The sequence below is a fragment of the Gorilla gorilla genome, chromosome 9, assembly GCF_029281585.2.
Source record: "Gorilla gorilla gorilla isolate KB3781 chromosome 9, NHGRI_mGorGor1-v2.1_pri, whole genome shotgun sequence".
Lineage (NCBI taxonomy): Eukaryota > Metazoa > Chordata > Mammalia > Primates > Hominidae > Gorilla > Gorilla gorilla.
Genome location: NC_073233.2, coordinates 95,189,839 through 95,215,535, shown reverse-complemented (window position 1 = coordinate 95,215,535; position 25,697 = coordinate 95,189,839). Strand labels below are relative to the sequence as shown.

Sequence of the window (25,697 nt, the reverse complement as noted above, 5' to 3'; positions counted from 1 at the left end):
AAAGGTTGCAATGAAGTCCAAGGAGACTAGTTAACATAAAGTAACACCAGCAAGCAGAGAACGGACAAGGTGGCAGGGGGAGGGAGCAGCAAGAGAGACAGACAGAGAGAGAGAGGGAGAGAGAGAGAGCCCACATAAAACAGCAACAGAATAATTTCCAAAAGACCAGATATAAATTCTTTCCTCCAACCAAAAGTGAATCATTTTCTTCTGTGTGTAAAATAGCACACATTCTTATTCACCACAGCTGTAAGCTTAAGGCCATTCACTCACTACTCTGCTGTAGTCCTATGACACTAGCTATATCATGGCCAACTTACTGCCCCACTTCTGTTTCCGGAAGTCACACACACTAGAGTCAGTTTCATTTCTTTCTAGTTACCCTTTTTGCAACTACAGGGCTATTACAAAGTCACCTGAGGCCACTACTTTAAACAGAAACACAGTATTACAAAGCCCTAGAATCTAAGACAGCACCCCAATCTGAGGGTCATCTCAGTCCTTGACACTCCTTTCTTTGTTAATTCCACAAGAAGAATAAATTATAGAGCTGGCACCAATGGTGGCTTCAGCACCAATAGTAAAGGGCTGGAGGCAACTGTAAACATCACCTCCACAATGAAGGTAACCTTATTACTCATCACATTCAAAGTGCAGCCCTAAAGAAAACAATCACTTCTTATTCCTTTTCTTGTATTTTTTTCTTGGCCACTCATTTTCAGCTGAGTGAAGTATTACTATGTGAAAATGATTACTAGAAGGAGGTGTTAGGAGAGAGAATGTTTATAAGATATCTTAGTAAGAAATGTATACTTTTGCCTTTGGGAAACAAAGGACAACTTTGTTGCTGTGTCAAACTACTTAATACTCATACAAATAAAAATATGGCTAGGTACCGTGGCTCACACCTGGAATCCCAGAGTCCCGGGAGGCCAATCCAAGAGGATCACTTGAGGCCAGGAGTTTAAGACCAGCCTGGACAACATAGCAACACCTTGTTTCTACAAAAAAAAATAAACAAAATAAATATTAGCCAGGCATGGGGGCACATGCCTGCTGTCCCAGCTATTAGAGACTGAGGGGAAATAATTGCTTGAACCAAGGAATTTGAGGTTTCAGTGAGCTATGATTGCACCACTGTACTCCAACCTGGGCAACAGAGCTAGACCTCAACTCAAAAAATGAAAAAATAAATCACACAGAGAATTTAAGGAATCTCTGGGCTAATAATTTCTCTGCTCCAAAAACAACATTTGGGCCATTGCTTCAGTGGTCAGTTCCCTTCAGTCCCACAAGAAGCTTCCTAATTAGCACCAAGGGAGAGGTTGTGACACAGGCAAGTGGACGAAGCTCCCTGAGAGTAAAGGACATTGCTTTTCATTACCTATGAAATGTAGAGCACACAGAAGCTCAGGGATATGATAAAATATAAGCAGGAAACAATTACATCAGCATTAACAACTAAATGAAATGTTAGCCTAGATACAATCTACAAGGAGATGAACACTCGAGCACAACAAGAAAATACTGTGTGACATTTGCTCAGTTTGGATTCCATCAAAAACATACATGTTCATTCTAATAAAAGTTCATTATAAAATCTGAGAGCCAAAAAAATATAAAATTCTCAATTAAATAACAACTGACTAAACAACAAATGAAGGCAAAAAATAAACTAGATATCAACTGAGTGATGACTATGCTCATAGTTCAAGAAAAAAGTTACAGAAGCAAAAGCAGAATTTATGGGAAAATAAAACTAAACCAAAGGTGTTACTTCAAAAATGAGTAATAAAATGGATCCTGAAATTATTTGATGAAAAACTGTTGAGAATTGAATAGATTTGAGACAACCTGTTATCTTGCAAACTCAATCTTTACTCGGTTGCTACTAGTTCTAGGATTTTATTAAAACAGAAAATAGCAACGAAATGACCATAATACCACTGCCCCAAACGCACTGTTTTTCAATCTCAATCTATATAAAAATGTCAGAAAGACTAAGGGGACATATTATTGTTTACTGTAATCAGTTCCAGTGAAAACTTACCATTTCTTCAGGATATAAATAAACTAAAAAACATATTTTGGAATGCAGAGATCTATTTTACTTTATTTATAATGCCAAAAAGTTGTCAATCAATACCTGATTAGTTAGAGGTAGAAAGGTAATCATTCTGATTGTCTTCAAAAACACAAAGTTTCTTTGTGTTTGCTCAAACAACTACACTTTGCAGTCTGTGCCAATGAAATCAAACTGGACTTCTCAATCCACCACTGCAAATTGGTTATTCACTCAACCTATACATTCATCATTGTATTCTGCTTCATGATAGCTATTTCATTTTACATTTTACATAAAATTTAAAAAATGACTGTAATTTATAAAAATGAAAAAGTAAATTGTAGAAATACACCTTTTTGACCAGCAAAATTTTACTAAACAATCTCAGCAAATTTCGTAATTCATCTTTCAATATCACAGTCTTTTAATGTCAATGAAAACAATAATTTATGAATTAAAACATCTTTTTAAACCTGACAGGAAAATATATAAGCACAATTTCTGGATAAAGAAAATGAGGTGCAGTTCTCAGGGCTTTAGTACTTCATTTTAAACAGTAAACACAGTACCAACCATCATTTTGATTCCAGTGAATAAAAAGTTAAGATTAAATTTATTAATCAACTTTGAAGTCTGAAACCAAAATGATCCTTTAACAGCATTGCCAAATAAACAGGTCAGTTCTATAAAGCTAATCATAATGCCAAATTTTGACCAAATGATAAAGTGGCTCTGTTACCATGGTACCAGAGTCTGTCTTTTTGTTGGGTTTCTGTTTGCCATAACAACCAAGGATTGAATTACATTTAAGCAGAAGTATACAAGGCTTGATGAAATTGAATATGAGGGATTAAGCATTTTTAAAGTACGGGTTATAATTCCTTTGGCAACACAAGTTCTACTGCATAATTTGCACTGGCCTAAAAACTTTTTAGCAACAAAATGTATTTTAAAAATATCATCAACCCTACATGTTACATTAACTGTAGACCACTTCAGCTCTTTATTAACATAGAAAAGTATAACTTTTCCCTGAAAAACTGTAAATAGTGACCATATTTCAATCACAGCTGTCCTGAACTACTCTCATTATCAGCAGGACTTTATGGTGTCACCTCTTTATTCTAACAGTAAAAATGGTGACAATGATATTCAAGAAGAAGGTTGGAGAACCTGAATGGAATTAGTGACAAATGGACTTTTTAAACAACCACTGGATTTTTATAGTGTTTTCAGGTGCAAAACATCCATTACATAAGTTAAACAGCTGAGAGGACACAAACTGCCAACTTGCCAAGACTACTTTGTTCCATAGGATTTTGATCCCTTCTAATACAACAATGGCATATAAACTGAGCTATGAAGGATTATGTCCATATAAATGAAAACAAACATCATAAACCTATAGGAAGTTTAAAAGTTTTGTTTTTAAATATTCAAGTGTAATACTTCTGTAAAAGATTAAAACATACATTTCAACTTTATCGGATGTGTCCATTTCCATTTGCCCCTAACTTGCCATTAGTACATAGGTTCACTGGGCTGCCAAATAGCCCAATTAACTGGTCATGAAGAGAGATGATGTTATTAGTTGAAAAAAAGCATGGATACCTCGACATTTATCCAAATGGTATGAGACCCATCTTTGCATCCCTGAAGTAAGAATGGCCACTTCTCCAATTAAATTGCTCTACACGAAAGCAGCACTGTCCGTGGAGAGTTACTTCAAATCTATAACATTCCACTACTACAGATACCAATTCAAAACTTTAAAAAAATATATAGACCAAATCCATGTACCCGTGATCCTTTGTAAATCCTAACATGTAGAAATAATCCTAATTTTAATCAAGAATTATATTGGAATGAACTAAAGACATCTTTTAAAGTAATTTTAAGTGTACTCTTGTTTGTTATTACACTTCTACGTAGATTATATAATATTGCTTGCGGACATAATTTGATCAATAATATATAATAATGTCAGTCACTACAGTGATCCAGAATCTTATTCTGGCTATGGAGGAAGCTTAATTATTAAGCAACATCTTCCTAAAAAGCTTCTGAATTTCTGATTCATAAGAAAAACAAAACAAATGAAAAGAGTATCTCTAACTGAAATAACACTGAAGTTCGAGCTTGGGCCCCCTCCTTTGTGTTCAACATAATTAACTCTTCAAGATGAAACATTTAGTCACATTAATAAATTACAGTCATCTTCAGGAAAACTCTGTGGGCAACTCTGGTGTTACAGTTGTGTATCTTGGATCCAACCTGGGGATGAAATCCTGAAAGTGTTTAGATGCACCAGTACCAAAAACATCAAGGACTTTTCGGTTCATGACAGCAAATCTGTAAAACAAAGAATACAGTAAACAAGTATTAATATAGTTTATAAAATAAAATAATTCATTTTAGTTGACTTATCTTTTGTGGGATGGGAAAATAGAAAAGGCTAACGTGGCAAAGGATCTAAATTCAATGGCAGATTCAAGTCACATGAAGGCTCTTCTTCGAGATACACTGTCTCATATTTTATTTAAAGAGATAATCCAGTTAGGATTAAGGATTAAAGAGATAATCCCCAGATCTGAAACCGCAGAGATTACAACCATTATTTTAAACCCTTCTAGAATTCTTTCCACTAGACGGTATCAAATAGAAAATTAGGTTCATTATTATTTTTATGATGAATGAATTCACAGGAAACTAAACAATAAATGAGCTAACATTACCAATGAGGCAAAAGCATTAAATGTAATTTCTCTCATAATTGACATCTTAATGTCTCACAATCAAATGAAAACACATTGAAATGTGCAAACATTTAATGACTAAAAGGCATACAGCATATAGGTTTTCAAATGTTTAATAGACACAACACAGTAAAAACATACCCTAATGTTATCCATTACCTAACCAAAGATATATAACATTTTTTAAACACACAAATTTAGCTAATGTACAGGATAGACCTTCTGGGTCTCTGTGCTTATTCACAAGCATTTCTTTTCTGGAGAAAACAGCTGAATGAAATTAGTTTTGAATCATCGGCCAGCATTATTCTGAGAGCCTATAAATGTGACTTTGAGTACTTTTCCAAAGTAAGTTCCCTTCCAAAATAATCAACTAGTAAAACTTATTAATGTGCAGAAAACTAAATGACAAAAAATGATTAAACAATAACAATATAAAGGATCTACAGTGACATGGATAAGAGGGAAAGTTCTGAAGCCAGACTGCCTGGTTTATGTTCCAGCTCCTTCATTTACTAACTGAGTGACTCTGGCAAGCTATCTAACCCCTTTGTACATTTTAGTTTCCTCATATGTAAAACAGGGATAATAATAGAACCTAACTCTTACAGTTAGGATTTAAGGATTAAATGCATATTTATGTATACATGGATATTGTATGTATGCCTCTTAAAACCGTATGTTGGACATTGTCAGCACTATACTAGTATTTGCTATTATTATTAATAATGATAGTAATTAATACATGCAATTTACCCAGCGCTACTATAAGCATCTTAATTTTCCTACAACCATACAATGTATGCATTATTGTTTCATTGTAGACCGAAAAAAACTTAGGCTCACGAGGGTAAATAATTTTCCATAGTAACACAGCTGAAGGTAGCAGAGCTGGAATCAAACTTAGGTCTGTCTGACTCCAAAGCCCATGCTCTTTCTGTTAGGTCAAAATGCCTCCCAAAGAATTAGATTAAGATAAGGGGAGAAAACAAAACAAAGCAAAAATGATATGTAAGGTAGAGGAACATATACTTACAACAAGAAGCAACACAATATGACTATTTCCAAAATGGAAATCAGTTAATTATGTGGAGATGATCTTTAATGAATCTGTTTAATATTTTTAATCAAAAAGAAATGGACAGTGATTCAAATAGTCAGACTTAAGTATTTATGTAGCAGATAATTAGTAGTTAGCAAATCAACATGATATTAATCTAGACCACTTAAAACATCTACAATATTATAGGGAAAAGAATAGTCAGAATAATGCTCACTCAAAAAACGCCCCATGTTATTCTTAGTTAAGTTGCTCATGTTTTATTTATATATAAATACCTACTTTACCACTGAAAGAATATTCCCTCAAAAAGATAAAACCACTCATAATATTTTTAAGAAAACTGCGTAGTCACTTACTTGCCCTTGGTGAGTCTTAAAAGGAACTTCCAGTAAGATGGTCTCAAAGTCTGAACTTCCATGACAGCCTAAGAATATCAAATTTGAGAATTCTTTTAGTAAATATAAACGAAAACTGAAAGTGATGAAATACACAAAGGTGTATTGATGTTTAAGTTGGTAACTATCAAGAATTTTTGTAAATATGCCTTCAAATAAAAATGTTGCTTTTGGCTGGGCACGGTGGCTCACATCTGTAATCTCAGCACTTGGGGAGGCCGAGGCGGGCAGATCACCTGAGATGAGGAGCTCGAGACCAGCCTAACCAACATGGAGAAAACCCGTCTCTACTGAAAATACAAAAATTAGCCAGGCGTGGTGGTGCATGCCTGTAATCCCAGCTACTTGGGAGGCTGAGGCAGGAGAATCACTTGAACCCAGGAGGCAGAGGTTGCAGTGAGCTGAGATCGTGCCATTGCACTCCAGCCTGGAGAAGAGCAAAATTCCATCTCAAAAAAAAAAAAAGAAAAAGAAAAAAGTCGCTTTTGAAATAATAATTAAGTGAATAGTCATTATCAGGAAGCATTTACTGAGATATTGATACTTCGTTAGTTTTAATGAGTTTTTCAAGCTGGCAGCATTTTATGAGAAAGAGCAAATAAAAGTTTTCCCAAAAATTTTACAACAGCCCTAACACCATTAATGTCAATAAAAATGGTTACAGAATTTAGAGATTGAACAATGCTTATATGAAACTAGTTCTTCCCCATCCTCCTTCTGAATAATATTGGAGAAATGCAATTATTTATATTTATGCCTATTATCAGCATATCCCTATTATCCTTTTTTTTTTAATCAAAGGGAAGGATAATTAAATTGGGGCATTCTTCCCAAGGTACTGGAACAATAATTTACTTATAAATTGTACTCTATTAAAACCTAAAAATTGGTGTACTCATAAAAAGGACCTAGCGCATTAGGTTAACATTAATGATTAGAAGCTTGTAAGCTATCTTGCTGAAAAAAAACAAAACAGAACAAAAAAGAAGCTTAAAATGTAATACTGTAAATAGAAATGTTCCCAGAGTTTGTTTTTCCCTCATTTGATTAACGTACATTAGAAACAGGAATCATTCAATTTCTCATTTCAAAAAGTTATACTTACTGCCTGGAAGCAAATTGCTGTAGAGATGGAATAGATGATAGTATCTGCATGAGGAAAATAGGGAACCTTCCCTGCTTCAATGCCTTTGAAATACATTGTCTGCAAAACAAGCATAAGACAAGAGTTATAAAGAAAAAACCTCAGCATTAAAAACATAGTTGAGCATCGTGCTCCCTGCCTACAACCTTTCTGAATCCTAATACTCCCTTCAGAGTTCAAACGATGTCACATTTTTCATAATGATGTTAAGGGTCAGCCCTTCCCTTTCCCTCACAGTTTTGCTCCAAATCCCAGCTTCAAGTAGTAGTACTTTTCTGTAAATTCAGTAGCATTTTATTTCTGCTTTTTAAATGATATTTACTCTTCAATGCTTTCTGTACAGTGCTCATGTGTTCTCTTCCCTGATAGATCTGTTCATCCTTTATTAATTTATTCAGTAAACATTTAATGGTGTCTACATGCCGGGCACTATTCTCCACAAAATAAAGAATATAAATAGGATGAGAACTCAAAAGAAGTCACTGACAGGTGGCAACAGCCTTCTCTTCTTCAACTTTGCATGATCTTCAGTACCTAACCTAGAACATGGCATTAAAATATTTGCTAAGTAAATCTGACTCTTTTTAAATTATATCCCAACTGAATTGCCATAAAAAGAATCCTCGAGATCTATATAAGCTACCATAACCAAAGAGCAAAGCAACAAAGGAAATGATAAGGTGGATACTTTACATACAAATCAATCCAAAAGTATATACTGAGGATTAAATGTACATAATGTGTATAAGAGACTGGGATATATGAGAATTTGTAAGATATATACCAAGTTATAATCTATTTTGGAAACAAGATAAATAATTATACATTGGCCATTATTTTGAGAAAAATATGTGACAGTACATTGCAAGATAGAGATACATTGTGCTGTATTCATGTTGAAGATTTAATTCAGATGTGGTAGAACTGCGTCACAGAAATGTTAAGTGAAACAGCTATTTCCCAATAGATAGAATAACCGCGTTTCTAATTATTTATTATAAAATTCATTTAATAAACCAGATTCTAAGTTAATGAAGGACAGAAACCATGTCCTATACTTCTATATTCTTTCCAGTACCTAGCACAGTAATGAGAACATAATATATACTAAATAAATATATGCATTTGACTCAGAGGTTCCTAGAAAACAATGGTCTATACAGTTGATTTTTATATCATTTTCACTGTACAGTAATAGAACATTTTAATATAAAATTAACTTCAATCATAGAAAAATGATTGTCTATTACAACAGAGCAATGAATTCCACAAAAGGACATAGCAAGCTTAAATTTCTAATATCCTATTTAAAAAAAAAAAAAGTCTGCATCACCATAGTTTATATGCCAGTTTCTTTTGCCAGGATCAGATATGGCCTGATGACACAAGAAACAGAGAGATACCATTCCTTGCCTTAAAAAACTCTGGCCACTTAGCTGTAAAATACCTTTAATAAACTAGATCTCAATATTGGTTTCCTCTTGTGTTAAAGAATACATTTTTGCCACCTAAGGATTATTTTCTTTCTCTCAGTTCCCTTTTCCTCTCCATTAGCAAATCTTGCCAATTCTACTCTTAAACATACACCAAATCTGTACAGTTCTCTCCATCTCTACTGCTATCATCCTGGTGCAAGCCACCATTTCCTGACACAGACTAACTGTTCTCTCAGCTTCGATCCTGCCTCCCTCTAAATAGTGGCCAAAATGTTCTTCTTAAAATGTGAATTAAATACTGTCATTTCCGTGCTTAAAACTCTTCAGTGGTTTCCAGTGCACTGAGAAAAAAACAAATTCTTTACCCCAGCTTTTAAAATCCTACATGATGGTCTGGCTCCTGCCTGTCCTCCTGATTTCATGATGTATATATTCTCTCACTCTCTCTCTCTTTCTCTGTCTCTCTCTCTCTCACACACACACATACACACACACACATATTTGGGTAAAGCAAGTAATTACACAAGTTAAATAAAATCTACACTCTTAACTTTGAATTAGAAATATCACTATGCTCCAAATGTATTTTCTGTTTCTAAAAAGCAAGGGGAGGGAGATTCTCTAGCTCCATTCACTGCGAAAGCCAAGAATCAATAACTAGCCTGGGAGCAAATAACCTCTAGCACCTGGACTGAAATCTTTAAATACCATTTCCCACTAAAACAAACTAGGAGCCATTACAGAGAAGACTGATTCTACGTCTGAGGCAGAAAATGTCCCAGATGAGCCCGGAATATATTGTCTTACAGCAAGAAAGCTATCAAAGATAATGGCGTTATGTTACAACAAAGAGGAGTCAACTTAAGGAAGCTCTCATGGCCAAAGATGGGAATAATTTGAGCATAATGAAAATAAATCATATATGTTAAACTCCAAATCTTCATAATGATACTTTAAAAATAAAGACTCATGGGTCAACTTTGCAGTATGCTAAGGTACTAACTCATTCTAAACACTGGTAATTAAAAATGAACTAATCAAGCATTTTATTTTGACTTTCCAGAACAACGTATTTCAGAGTAACCAAATAGTTGAAAAGGAAAAATGCTTTTAGAACAATTTCAGCTAATAAACACAGAATAAACAGTAATAGTATTTTTTATCATTTTGCAACTCTTAATGAAATAATGAATCCCAGTGATAATTATTAACAGCTGCTAAAACCAATAGCTATAAGGCTACTGGGGAACCTTATGTTGGCTCTATCAACACCTAAGCCCATTGATCAATCTTAGCATTACAAAAAGAGAGAGAACCAGATATTTTTGTGCCTCGTCATGTGATGCAATTGGAAGTTCACATACACAGTAAATGTGAAGTATGGCTGTTACCTCCTACAAAAATTTAAACCTGAATTTGCTTAGGCCTCAAGATCTAGTTAACAACTAAAAAAATTTATGAGTTAAAGAAACATGTTAAACAACAACAGTGAGGGTGCAATCAGCAAAATCCAGAATTTGGGAAATTCCATGAACTAATGACCTACATCTTCAACAAATAAATGTCAAGGAAGAAGGAGGAGGAGGAGGAGAAGGAAGAGGAGGAGGAGGAGGAGGAAGAAAAGCAGTAGCAGCAGTAGTAGGGGGGTAACTATTATAAACTAAAAGAAACTTTGTTTGGAACTTGATTAAAATAAAATGATTGCAAAAAGATATTTATAAGATAATCAGTGAAGACATAAACTCTAATTGGATATATTAGTATGGAATTACTGGGAGGGTTTTAATGTATGATAATGATACTGTGGTATTGTTGATTTGTTTGTTTTGAAAAAGCCTTTAGCCTTTATTCTTTAAGGAGTCTTTATGCTGAAATTTTTTTAAGGATGAAATTATATAGTGTCTGGGATTGGCTTTAAAATAACTCGATACCTGTGGGGTTGAGGAGTATAGATGAAAGGAGACTAGCCAAATACTGATAACTGTTGAAGCTGCATGATGGGTGCATGAGGGTTAATTACACTACTCTTTCTATATTAATATATATTTGAAAATAACACACACACAAAGAAAAACACAGGGGAATCAACTTTGCAAATACTTTCAGAGGATTAAAATTTATGTTTGCCATTGGGATATATATTTGCTGCTAAAACAGTCAGCAGATAAAAGCTTTATATTCTTTGGAACTACTCATGCATAAAAATTTCGCTTACCTCTACCAATTTGGACGCTAAATACATGGAAATTGTTGTGCTTTTATAAAACATCATTGATATACCTGCCAAAAATCCTGAAACAAGAAATAAGAAATAACTGATAAGATTGCAGAGTATTTATTTGTTATTATGTCATCAGAAATGTTAATTCACTTACATAGAATCAGCACTATCTCTTGTTACAACACAATCAAGGACAGTAATATACCAGATGACATTAAAATGGGGTGAGATATTATTGCATATTTTTAAATTTAAAAAATTGATATTCAGAGTTAGAAATAAACAGTTCTGATTTATGTATAACAAGAAGCTTTACATTTCTATTTTAACTTTAAAGAGGAGTGGTCTTGCCAAATACAATTTAAAAAAAATAATTTTTCAAAGCCTCTTGGTTCCTTTTCGATTTTAAGTGGAAATATTTATTCATATATTCTCCTAATATTAAATAGCTCAAATGATGGTTAGTGCTATCACAATACTTCTCTCCATAGCACTGCTTTCATTATATAAATGGAAAACCAAGGCCAGGGGAGGAGGGGAGGTGTCGAATACTAATAACTAAGGTTATTCCTAATAAATACCTGATAAATTATCTATTTAATTTAATACATACATTGCACTTACAGAAAATAATATTTAGATTTTTTAATAAAATGATTAAGTTCCTTTAAAAAGTTATTATGAAAATATAGGTCATTTTCCAGTGGTAAAAATAGAATTTTCAATGAAATCTACTTGAACTTCCATTAATCACTTATATGGCAAATATAAGGCTTTATGTTCTTTTGTGACACATTCGCTAGGATTTATGGGCTATAGCAGGACAGATACCCAAGCCATTATATTGCCAACTCAAAACATCAGATGGCAACAGTGCCTTGATATGTTAAACATCACAAAGTATTTGGACAATTGCCTCAACTGGAATTCTATTACGATAGAGAAAGGAAGATTCATAGAAATTGGATGAATTGGATGGTATTTCCAATTCATTCCTACCACTGATTAATACAATAATAACCATTCATTTTTTATTATTGCTTTACCAGCTATAATAGCATGTAGTTCATCATCTAAGTTTCTGATCCAGCGCAGGAAGCAACTAGTACCCTAGTTAAGGAGAAAATACAATGACTTCAGTTATTTTATTTCTAGAAATAAAAGCATAAAACAAAAACAACTATAATGAATAAATTCATCAGATTACCTTGCAGGCCAATTAGTGATCTCATCTAAATCAAACTGCATACATGATTGGAAAAATTATGAACAATAATATTTTATAAAGTTATTACTCTATAGACTCTATTAAGAAATTACACATAATATTTTTATTGCACTGATTTTGCAAAATAAATCCATAAATTCCACTTTTGCCTAGCTATCGAATGCTGGGAAAAGCATCACTCCCATTTTAACAAGAACAAAAAGCTGGCTAAACTACAAGTCTGTCAGGCCACAATTCTATACGCAGAGAAAATATTTCTTAAAACTGAAGGTGAAACAAAGATTTTTTCCAGACAGATAAAAGCTGAGAAAATCCACCACCAGCAGATCTGAGTTCACAGAAATGTTAAAGGTAGAAGGAATATGACACCAGACAAAAATTTAGAACTATGAAAAGAAATGCAGAGTTCTGGAAATAGAAAAGTGAAGGTAAACTTAGAAGACATATTTTTCTTATCTTTACTTGCACTAAAAGTGAATTAACTATCTAAAATGGGGTCAGCAAACTATGGCTCACTAGCCAAATCTGGCCTGCTACTTGTTTTTATATGGCTCAGGAGCTAATAATCATTTTTACAGTCTTAAAAAATGAAAAATAAATCAAAAGAATGACAACATCTTATGATGTGAAAATTACATCAAGTTCTAATTATAGTGTGATAAAGTTTTATTGAAACGCAGCCACACTTGTTCATTTATATATTGTCTATAGCTGCTTTCACACTGTAACAGCAGAGCTGGGTAGTTATGACAGAGACCATATGGTCACAAAGCCTAATAGTCATGATCTGGCTCTTCACAGAAAAAGTGTGTTGACCTCTGATATGAAACCAAAATAGTAACAACATATTGTGGAGTGTATAACATATATAAAGATAAATGATAAATGTTAAATCCTATAACAAAGGATGGGAAGGAGAAATTCAAAGTACAGTGTTGTAAGGTCTGACACTGTATGTGAAGTAGTATAACATTACTTGAAGATTGGCTGATACATTAAAAATGTATATTATAAAATGTTAAGGCAGCCACTAAATTAAAGCAAGTACAAATAATAAGGCAATAGTGAAGCTAGAATGGAGCCATAGTAAAATACACAATCAATCCAGAAGGCTGAAAAAGAAAAAAAAAAAAGAGGAAGAAAAAAAGGAACAAATACAAAACAACTAACATGAAAGTAGGTTTAAACTCAATCACATCATAAACTATATATGTTTACGTATAATACATTATACGTAAACAGTATAAACATGCCAATTAGAAGACAGAGATGATCAGATTCTATAAGAAAGAAAGGGCCAACTCTCTGCAGCCTAAAAGAAACCAGTTTTTCAAACAAAGACAGAAAAAGTGAAAGAATGGAAACATTATAACATCAAACAATAATTTTGAAAAGTTGAAGTAGCTATATTAATATTAAACATAGACTATAAAACAATGAATATTACCAGAGATAAAGAGGAACCTTACCAAATTTTTAAAAAAGGGTCAGTTAACCAAGAAACAGAAAAAACAAGGTTTATTTGCCTGCTCTTCTCTTAAGATTCTTATAAAGATACTATAGCATGGGCAATTTGTTTTTGAAAAATCGCATACAGTTTTTGAACACACCACATGAATATTTCCTGAAATTTTCTGACCCAGTTGTATTTTTGTTACTTTAATACCATTTGTTTGTATTACTTAAGTAAATAAATAGTAACAGAAATGAAAAATAAAAAAGCAAAACAAAACACACTCTGAGATAAGCTAGATGGCAGAGAATAACCAACCTGGGGCTAAAAATGTTGGTGATAATCCACATGTAAACAGTTAAGAGTTTACGTTAAGAATAAATACAAATGTTATAACGTGAGAAATTTTTTTAAATGTGAATATAAACATGCAATTACCAATAATCTGTCCTTAACTCTTGTATATTCAAATACATTAGTAATGCTTCTTAGTCAAACCATATTGAAAATGTTTTTAATATTAGTAATATTTCATAACAAGTGATTCATTATCTATAGTTTATTATTCCTCCTTTCCATTTCAAAATATTTTATCCATACCTACCTGTTATGAGTAAATTTTTACAGAAAACAACACTGTCCATGTTACCCTAAATAATTCCAGAATTGAGTTTTCCCATCAATTTTCTCTGCATTTAACAACAAAAAGTGTGTATATGTGTATGTATATATATAGATATATATATACCCACTGAATATATATTCTTCTTTCAATATATTTATTAAAATATACATTAAAACAGTCAAAGAAATAAAGTATGAATAAAATATATATTTATAATTTTTTTGTAGACAGAGGGAAGGTAGACAAATCTCATCTACAAAAATGCACACTCCTTTAATGTCCTTAATTCATTAGTCAGACATATTGGAATGCCTGCTGCATGTTCCTGCAAAATGAGACACAATCCCTGTGCTCAAAACACATATCTTTTATAGAGTAAAATTAAGGCAAAAGTGAGCAATTTGTGATTGTAGATTAAAAAAAAATCTATTTTTTTCACAGTCATAGAGGCTGGGAGTTCAAAGATCACGGTATGCTCAAGGTTCGCTCCTTCTCTCTTCATGGCTAGCAGATGGCCACCTTCTCCCTGTGTCCTCACGTGGTCATTCCTCTGTGTGTGTGTATATGTTCTAATCTCCTTTTTTTTTTTTTAATTGCAACTTTTTTTTTAGATTCGGGTGATACATATGCAGGTTTGTTACAGGGGTATATTGTGTGGTGCTGAGGTTTGGGGTATGATTGATCCCAATACCCAGGCACTAGTTTTTCAATCCTTGCCCTGCTCCCTCCCTCCCTCCTCTAGAAGCCCCCAGTGACTTCTGCTGTCATCTTTATGTCCATATGTTAGGTCAACATTAATTAACACACTTTACCATTTAGAGATTATATTCAGATTTAGAATCTTTTAAGCGTTTAATAAAATATGATTTACATATTAGTAATTCCATTATGCAAAAGGCCATCACTTAAAGTTGCAGAGTACTAGGTTAAGAATGATCTCTACATATATGTTTAGGCGTGGGCTTATATATGTATGGACACTTTTATAGGAACATACAGAATGGGGTGGAAGACTGTGAACTCTGGTTATTTAAGACAGTGTAGTAGGAACTGTGAGTGGGTGGAAGAAGGAACCTAAGTCATTGCTTATATAAGTTACAACAGAAAATCCTCACCGATTCTATCAAGTGTTTATTTCAGCTAGAAAGATCTGAAATACATTTAAATTAATAACCAGGCAGTAAATATGATAAAAAATAAATAAGCCAGGCATATTAATATCATTTTTGATATTGGAAATATCCAAAAAATTCATATTTTCTGAGTGTCTATATATTGAAAAAGAAAATGAGTCTGACAATGTGTAATACCATATGTAAATGCAAACATGTCTACACATTCGAGTATATTAAATAATATTTTAAAAGAAGAAATTTCTGTACCCTCACTTCCCAATATATTGTATAGATTTGGTTATGTCAAGATATGTATGAATATTCCAGAAAGAAGCATTAAAAAATAAGTGAACCAAGGCCATCTCTCATTCTAACAATAGCAATGTTATTTATTTCCCATTTTTCTTTCCTCTTCTAAAAGTCTTACCTTGTATATACTAACAAAAGAGCCAAGAAAAGCTCCAAGCTGGAAGTTTTCTTTATTGTAGAAGAGAGAAAGTAGCCGAGATGGCTGTGTAAACAGATGCCTAAATGCAGAAGGGATTCGGAGGCAGCACTGGATCAAGTACCCCACGCTAAACATTCTGATGAAACCCTAGAGGAAATTTGGAGAAAAAACCTGATTTACAAACAAATTTTGAAGTTTTTGATAGAATACGAATTTTACCATCTCAAAATAGAAACAAGACAAAACAAATTTAATCTAAGTTTATAGCACAGCAAAATAAAGCCTTAAAACCTCAAACAATAATTTTAAAACAATTACCTTAAAAACAAGAGTGAAATCTTGGAATGAGTTTACTTTCTTTGATTTACAAAGACTTAAAAAGTCTCACAAGCACTGGCCAAGCTTGCCTATGCACCAAAATTCCATTTCTTGACATTTTGTTGACAATAATCAGGATTTTAAATTCCTAAACCACAAATGAGTTTTACATACAAAAGCACTAAAATTCCAAAAACTACTTAATAAAACCAAATGCTCTTGAAAATGTTAACAGAAAACTGCTCTTAATGATTAGCATGAGTAGGGATTATTTTCACAGAAAAATATTTTCATTATTTGTTCAGACCTTTGGTGCTAACTTTTACAATGGTCAGGTAAGAAGAACTTCCAGGGGGCAGGGGGTGCAGAATTATATCTAGGTTTTCATTCCTGTGCTCCACTATGTCGGGCTAAAACATCTCTAGGGAGGAGTAGCTTTAAAGTATATTAAACTAAACTTGAAAAAGCAAACCCACTACAAATCCATATTTGCTGTCAACATTTCTCTATATTTCCTTCAACTGTCCATAGTGCAAAAGAGATCTGGAGAGGATGACTATTACTGGTCAATTTCATTTCTGTATTTAGGAAGATGAATTTCAGATGTCTGAGAGACTGTAAGTAATTAATATTGAAACTGAAAAATTTCAATTAGCATAAAACATTAACAAAAAGAATAGTACTTTCTGTACAGTTCAACAAATACATTGTTAAAACCGCTGTCCCATCCTCCTCCTCTCTAACTCTGACTGGAATTGGAAAATATCTACACTCATAGCAGTGTATGCCCAAAAGTTAGGTTTGTATTTTCTGGACTGCAGCTTTCTTTTCCAGAAAAAAAAATTAATTACTATGAGGAAACACTGGTTAATTTACCTGAAACTACCTAATACCTTATTAAAACATAAAATCAAATTGTCCAATCAATTACTGTGAATTTTCAAGCATTTGCTTAACTGAAATTGCCTAGTATTTAAATGAATGAAATGGTCACACTTTCATCTTGCCATTGATAACCTTATAATCTAAGGATTTAGGGATTATAATTACATTACAATCTTTTTCATGCTATTTTCAAGAGAACTATTCATCCAGCCATTAATGTACTTAGAAAATATTTGCTGAATGCCTGTTATCTGCCAAACATTACACTAGATGCTGGGGATAACAGTGATGAGGAGGACACAGAGTTCTTGCCCTCGTGGAGCCTCCATGCTCATTACTGGAAAAGAAAACAACTAAGTAAACAAATACAAAAGATTATAATAAATGTTACGAAGGAAGTAATCAAGACACTAGGATAGACATTAACAGGGCAATCTATATTAGATTAAATGTTAAGGGCAGACATGTAAATGATATGACATTTAAATAGACCCAAAAGAGAAGAAGCTAGCATGAGAAAAACATTTCAGACAGCTCAGACAGAAAACATAAAGCCAATTAAGAGGCTGGCAGGTATAAGGAACCAAGAAAAAGTTAGTGTGAATGGAGACAGAATGTTGAGGACAATGTAATTAATATGAGTATTTATTCAGGGATGTGATTTAACATATGGTGTAATTAAGTTTGTGAAATAATGAGGTCCATTTTCAAAAAATTTCACTACCATGTTTATGGTTTAAATTCCTCACCCACAGGTCTCCAATAGTTTTACATTCATGGATATAATACGGTATTCCAATGTATACATAAATTGCCAAGTTTACAGTACTGGTACACATTTGAAAGAATCACTAGTTTTTTATTGCTTGGAAATTCTCACTAACTTTCTCATACAATTTTTTTAATATCACTGCCCCCATGCCAAATTTCTCAAGTACCTCTGATTTAATCCAAATACTCCTCTTAGTTCCCCATCTAAAGTTTTCCTTTGAACTACAATCATGTTCAGTTGGAAGGAATAATAAATCCAGGTATCAGCTGACTTGGACTGCCAGCAATGTTACTTTTTTTTTTTTTTTTTTTTTTTGGCCACTTTAAACTGAGGCAGGAAATCAAATTTGGAAAGAGTGTCAGAAAGTATTGTACAACTGAGGAACAAAACAAAACAAAACCCTACTGTTTTATCCTTGGTCATTTTGGGGAATTGTGAAGCTAAGTATGGGCTGGGCTAACGGCACTGTCAACACTGGGCCATAGATGTTTACCTTCATGAGCACTAATGTGGGACAGTTCCTCCTTTCTAGAGTAACCACCAAGGGGCTGTCTTTTGGGGTGCTGCACAACTCTGCTCTTCTCATCATCAACTGAGTAGAGACTAAAATTGCAAGAAGAACATAAACTTTCTACAGCATTGGAACTGTTAGAGCACCATTCAAAACTAAGGAACTTGGCCGGGCGCGGTGGTTCACACCTGTAATCCTAGTGTTGGGAGGTCAAGGCAGGCAGATCCCCTAAGGTCAAGAGTTCAAGACCAGCCTGGCCAACATGGTGAAACCCTGCCTCTACTAAAACACAAAAATTAGCCAGGCATGATGATGGGTGCCTGCAATCATCCCAGCTACTCAGGAGGCTGAGATGGGAGAAGTGCTTGAACCCAGGAGATGGTGGTTGCAGTGAGCTGAGATAGTGCCACTGCACTCTAGCCTGGGTGGCTGAGCAAGACTCTGTCTTTAACAAAAAAAGAAAAAAAAAACAAAGAACTTGCAGCAGGTGGTGCCACCTGTGCCATGCTGACTGCAAAGAAAGTAACTTTCTTCTCAGAAGTGGTGGTGATGGGGGAAGGGAGGAGGGACAGCACAACAGCAGGGGAAGAGGAAGAGACACACTAGTACTCAAGTCCACTGGAGAGTCAAGAATTTATGCCAGGCATAGTTAGCTCTCTTAATGTAGAGCAACTGTGGACATGCTCCAGTTATCTCAATGGCTTAAAAAAAAAAAAGTAATAGTTTTACAAGTCCAAAATTAAATGCCATTGTACCAGACTTGGCACAGTGCATACAGTGTATGTGTGTGAGTGCTGATCCAGCTAGCACACAGCACAGTCTGGGAGTCAGAGTCTTGTTCTAGGATGTAGTTCTAATGAGGATACATTACAAAGTACAAATTTTAATGACTTTATGTTTCCTTGTTGTTATCCCATCTTATCTTCTATATCATAAGTTTTAAATAAGCCAATTTTTAAACAAGCTAATTTTTAAATTATTTAAGGATCTGATAAGTGAATACTGAAAGCTAAATCATCACCTATTGTCATAAATTTCTCACTCTTGAAGTCAAATTCAAAGAATGATAGCATTTATTAATGTCAACTTTCCATTTATTTTTAAATTATTTCTAAATAATTTCTATACCCATTCCCTACTGTTAATAAAGTACATACTTTCATATACTTACTTTAATGCAATAAGAGATGCAATTATCTTCATAATGTTTGCAACATCTATGCCTTGGTCCATGTTTGCATCTGAAATTGAACCCAAAAAAATTAAACTAATTATAATTAAAGTGTGTATATCCATGTGTTTGTACATGTTTGTGGATCTGTTTAAAGCTTTCTAACCAAAAAAAAAAAAAGAGAGAAGAAAACATCACTTTATTTATTTATTTATTTATTTATTTATTTATTTATTTGAGATAAAGTCTCGCTCTTGTCCCCCAGGCTGGAGTACAATGGGCACGATCTCAACTCACTGCAACCTCTGCCTCCCAGGTTCAAGCGATTCTCCTGCCTCAGCCTCCCGAGTAGGTGGGATTACAGGTGCCTGCCACCACGCCCGGCTAATTTTTGTATTTTTAGTAGAGATGGGGTTTCACTATGTTGGCCAGGCTGGTCTCGAGCTCCTGACCTCAGGTGATCCACCCGCCTCGGCCTCCCAAAGTGCTGGGATTACAGGTGTGAGCCACCGTGCCTGGCCCACTCACTACTTATAAATGTGTGTCACTTTTGGTGCTTTAGGAGATACAGAAGCAAGAACAACAGATATTTTTGCTTTTTCTATTTGCTGCTTACCATTTGACACATTGTATAAACTATGTGACTGCAGTCAAAATACTTGAATACGGACTGGAGAAACCACACTGTTATTTGTGGTTAAATATGAAAAAATATGTATATATTATATATATACTCTGCCAAGTCTTTTGGAAACTTTAAATTGCTTATTGTAGAGTATAATGGTAATAAATCATCCATGAAGTCAGTACTTGAGCAAAAGTCATAATGAGAACGTGCTCAGGTTACAGGAATTTATACTTAATTAGATTTGAGAGAAAACATCTGGAAAAGAAACATGATATAGTATTAGAATTCAAAATTCAGTTGAAATAAATATAGAAATAGAGATCATGTGGTAATTCAAAAGTAGCTAATTTGTGATTTAATTGTAAACCACTTAACCCTCCAGTGTTTAATAAATATTTCTGCTGGGAGGACTACTGTTCAGGATGCACTCATTTTAGTGGTTTAGCATGTTAAATCCAAGACTATTTATTCACCCTAGGCATAAAAAAGTAAGCAGAATATCTAACATGGGTCTAGCTCTCCCTCTCTTTGAGGGTTCATGTTCCAAAATAAGCAGTCTTTATAACTTCTTTCAGATTGTAGCTAATTAATTATTTTCATGGTTGAACCACATGAATGTTTTCCTGTTTATAACAATAACTTGTAGAGCAATGTTCTGGCTCTGCACCTCTCCAATCCCATTCGCAAATTGATTAGCAAGACCTTTACAGAAATCCAATTCTGCACTACAGCTGGAGCATACAGCCTTTCCTAGTCAAGGGTGACAGCAACAGTTCAGTTCACACTGGCCATAGCCCTTATATCTTTAGAATGCTAAGGCATATCTGGCCATGTGAAGCTGTTGAGTGATTAAAGCTGGAGACCTGAAAAGCAGTGAATAAGAGAAAGGCTGCCTCATGCAAGCCATCACTCTTCACACTTCTAAGCGTCCCCTTCAAAGATATTTCTCAACCATTGCTACCAGAACCACACTGAAATTTGTTAAGTTTCCTTTTTTTTTTTTAAGTGATGGGGGTGTCACTCTGTCACCCAAGCTGGAGTGCAGTGGCATGATCATAATGATCATAGATCACCGCAGCCTCGAACTCCTAGACTCAAGCAATCCTCCCACCTCAGCCTTCTGAGTAGCTAGGACTACAGGCACATGCCATCAATCCTAGCTAATTTTTAAATTTTTTTTAGAGGCAGGGTCTTGCTATGTTGCCTAGGCTGGTCTCAAACTCCTGGCCTCAAGTGATTCTCCTACCTCAGTCTCCCAAAGTGTTAGTTTTACAGGTGTGAGCCACCATGCCTGGCCTAAATTTTCTTTGCTAGTGAAGTTAAATCCTGATATCAACCGTACTGTCAATTAGTCTTTCTTAGTCACTCATAAATGGCTTCCCAGGACCTGGAATGCCTGTCTCCTGTATTATTTGCTTTGCTTCTGTAGTATTCTGCATCCACTTTCACACCAGAAGACCCACTGAGGCTACTCTGATACGTTCTGTCATGACCTGATCAGTTCTGACGCCCAAGGCATCATTCACCCATATAATTCATTCTCTGCATTCCCCTCTGATTACTGTTGAAATTATTTCCATTAATAGGGTCCTTTCTCCCTTTTCTCCACTGAGGTAACCCAAAATTATTTTTGAACTTGTTTAATAAATTCAACTACCATAATTATTCCTGTTATCTTCTAGATGTATTATTTGTTAAGATGAAGACAAAATCTTTAAATTCAATAAAAATTTGAGTACGCTCCCTGTGCTGATATTTTATGTCAGGCAAGTTCATAAATGTTATCTCATTTAATGCTCACAGCAATTCTTAATAGAGATTATTAACCCCAGTTAACAGATAAGAACTTGGAAATGCACAATGGTTAAATCTCTAGTCCAAAGTTACAATGCTGGCAGAGGGAAAATAAGAGTGAAGCATAGGTTTTCCAATTTATTAAAGGACCTCAGCTTCCTATAATTCAATGTTCCCCAACCTTTTTGGCACCAGGGACCAGTTTCATGGAAGAGAATTTTTCCACTGACTGGGTGGCGGGAGAGGGGGCTGGTTTAGGATGAAACTGTTCCACCCCACATCATCAGGCATTAGATGCTCATAAGAAGCACGCAACTTAGATCCCTTGTACGCGCAGTTCACAATGGGGTTTGTACTCCTATGAGAATCTAATGCCACTGCTGATATGACAGGAGGCAGAGTTCAAACGGTAATGCTCACTGGCCTGCTGCTCACCTCCTGCTGTGTGGCCAGGTTCCTAACAGGCCTCGGACCAGTACTGGTCCATGGCCCAGAAGTTCAGGACCCTTGCTATAATTGATCCCCTAACTTTCTTTATTGCCTACTCATTCCACCCTCTCTAAAATATCACTACCAAGATTTTATTTATTGGTTGATAATCTAATTTCAAACTATTAAATTTATTTTCTTAAATATCTATCCTAGAAATATAAATGAAAATTTGTATGAAACATGAAAGCTTCTTTTTATACTATACAAATAAAAACATTTCAGTTTGAGAACCCCAAAAATTTTCACTCTTACAAAATATCCTTTACTTAAGGGTTGTCCCTTATTATTCTTTAATCTTCTTGAATCTCTCTCAGGAATTGTGCTTCCTTCTTTCCATACTTGGCATATTAAATCAACACATAATAATCAGTTTCCTGAAGTTCTCCATCATAGCCTCCTGTAATTCTGCCTGGTTTGAAATACAAAAGTATTCCAATTTTATGCAAACCTCTTTTAAAGGCATATGCTGGTCTACAGTCCTGCCAGAAATAATAAATAATATTCACTTGCCATTGTGTGCCTTTTATAAAATTCTATGCACAGTTTCTGGTGAAAAATGATCATCATTACCTGAATAGAAAACAAAAATAACCTTGGCATGGTACAAATACCATATGAAACAGTGACAAAGCAGGTTAAAACATCAAGATAAAGAGCTCACATTGAATCCACAAATTTCCTGACTAGACCAATCATATTCATTCTTCTGGGTTTTTCCTCATGTTGCTCTCTCTTCTGTTCCACTTTTGCATATGCTGCCTCTGGTGAAAAAGAATGTGTGGGAATTTCTTCCTTCCCTACAATGAACCTAAAGAAAAGAGCACAATGTGAGGCATTTTTCACTTAAAAATAGTCAATGAGGAAAAAAAAAAGACTTTGTTTATAAACAAATACGCTTTGGCAAGTATTTTATCATTTGAGATAGTATTTTCACAATTTACATAAAATCAAATCATCCTATGAAGAAAAATAGACTTTCAAAATCTGAATACTCAAAAAAAATTAATAGTCATTTGTTTGATAATGCAGGTATTTAAAAATCAAACTGACCAAGTAAAATACAGCACAACACTTAATGAAGCACCCTTTGACTTGGGACACCGCTTTTTAAATATATGCCTTAGAGTTTTTCAAAAGAAACAGGTATACTTGGGTATACTAGTAAATCACAATACTAATAAATCACCAAAATTATGTATTTTTTTCTTAAATTTGGCTAATAGTTATAATTGAATGAGATTCTCATTTACAGTAAAACTCGACATTTATCTATCATTTCGAGTCATAAACAGCTGTAACACACTAGGTCATCTGTATTCACACAGGGAAACACAGGACAGTACAGAACAGGAATCAGATAACAGTCAGGATTCCCCAAGTCCTCATATTATTTCATTAGAAAATCTGAAAGCTGATGTTATTCTAATCTACTTATTTTTCTTTGGAAAAATAAAATATCTAGAAAATAATATTCCTATTTCATCAAAACTAGACTATATTTTTCCAAAGACGATGAATGGAAAATATTATCACAATTAGATATCCCTCAAGAAGTATCCTTTCTCAGAGTTTGCGGTATCACTGTTTACACCTATCCTGTAAGAGTCATTGCTCTTATAAAGAATAACTAAGCTTTCCCAAGGCAATACTACCTTCCAAGCTTTCAGAAAATATAGTAAAATGCAGATAGAATGGGATCAATAACAATACACTAAAATTCTGGAACTTGAGCCAGGCATAGTGGCTCCTGCTGTAACCCTGGCATTATGGGAGTCAAGGCAGGACAATCACTTGTGGCCAGGAGTTCAAGAACAGCCTGGTCACCAAAGTGAGACCCCACCTTAACAAAAAAATTAAAAATCAGCTGGGCATGGTGGTGTACGCCTGTAGTCCCAGCTACTTGGGAGGCTGACGTGGGAGGATTGCTTGAGCTTAGGAATTAAAGGCTACAGTGGGCTATAATCATGCCACTGCACTTCAGCCTAGGCAATCCAGTATGACCCTGTCTCTTTAAAAAAAAAAAATGTAACTTGAGACCTGTGACAAACAGAATATGAAAGTGTAAATACTTAGAAAGAAAGAAAAAGCTGTTACTACCAACAACTGCAACTCATCCTGTTCAGACAACCTTGGTAAAACATCTAGCTTATCAAATCATAAGGGGTGTGCAAGGGGTTTGTTTGTCACCAGATGGCAGCTGTGCATCTTTGGTAGCTGTCAGTTCAAATGAATTTGTTTCTTACTTACGGGTGTACATAGAGAGTTTAAGATCTGTACTGCTGTTCTTTATCAGCAACAAGGGTAAAACTATGCCAGAACAGACAGAACGGTTTCTCTTACACCTTTCATAATACGGTTGCTATTTTGGCCAGGATTGACTGTTTGAGATTAGAGGTCACTTCCTTGGAGAAGCTGGCCCTGTCCCAGGCCAGAATAAGAGGATGATCTTTCTTCTGTGCTAGGAGAGCCCAATGAACTGCCAGTACAGTAATGTACATGCCATTTTAGTAGACTACATCCCCTACTCAACTGTGAGGCCTGTGAGACCATGTATATCTTCTTTGCTGTTATATCCCAGCATCTAGCATAGTGTCTGGCACATGGTAAATATTTAATACATATTGAATGAATGAATGAATGAATACAGTAATAGCTAGAATTTTCTGAGCATATCTTATACGACAGGCACAGTGCCAACTGAGCCTTTTACAAATATAATTAATTCATGTAATCCTCACAACAATACTATAGGTGTCACAATTCCCATGAGAGTTGGCATGGTTAAGTATCTTGTCCACAACTAATAAATTATCAGTAATTATTTGAACCCAGAATTGTCTGGCCTAAAGTTTGGCTTCTTAAACACTAAGCTACATATATTTCTAACTATGTTTTAAACTATGATGAATAAGGGTAGCGCACCTTCAGAGTCTCACACTGGCTTTTCTCCCGTGGTTGTGTTCTTGACACTATTCTTTTGACTTCTACTGTTATCTATATACACAGATAATTTTCAAATCATCCTACATACAATTTCCAGAGGAAGCTTCCCAAAGTGCGTATCTGAACTGACTACACATATCCTCAAAGAACTTCATGGGCTTATGGCCTACTGAATTAAATACAAACTTCAAGCTTAAATCAGTATCTGGTGCAGAGTGAGTGCTCACTATAGAA

At 34.5% G+C, this 25,697-nt stretch overlaps 1 protein-coding gene across 8 annotated transcripts in view; it reads right to left on the bottom strand.

The window, feature by feature from the left end:
* Positions 1-2,085: 2,085 nt before the first annotated feature.
* The window catches only part of TMEM135 (transmembrane protein 135), a 360,134-nt gene continuing 336,522 nt past the window's right edge, over positions 2,086-25,697 (bottom strand). For all 8 annotated transcript variants that reach the window (XM_055355660.2, XM_055355659.2, XM_063693451.1 and 5 more), the window contains 8 exons: positions 23,182-23,328; positions 19,607-19,676; positions 15,929-16,096; positions 12,127-12,190; positions 11,075-11,151; positions 7,385-7,483; positions 6,241-6,308; positions 2,086-4,417 (listed from right to left, as the gene is read on the bottom strand). In XM_055355660.2, the coding sequence (XP_055211635.1) occupies positions 4,285-4,417; positions 6,241-6,308; positions 7,385-7,483; positions 11,075-11,151; positions 12,127-12,190; positions 15,929-16,096; positions 19,607-19,676; positions 23,182-23,328 (826 nt within the window). In that variant the 3' untranslated portion in view covers positions 2,086-4,284. The remainder of the gene's footprint in view (positions 4,418-6,240; positions 6,309-7,384; positions 7,484-11,074; positions 11,152-12,126; positions 12,191-15,928; positions 16,097-19,606; positions 19,677-23,181; positions 23,329-25,697) is intronic.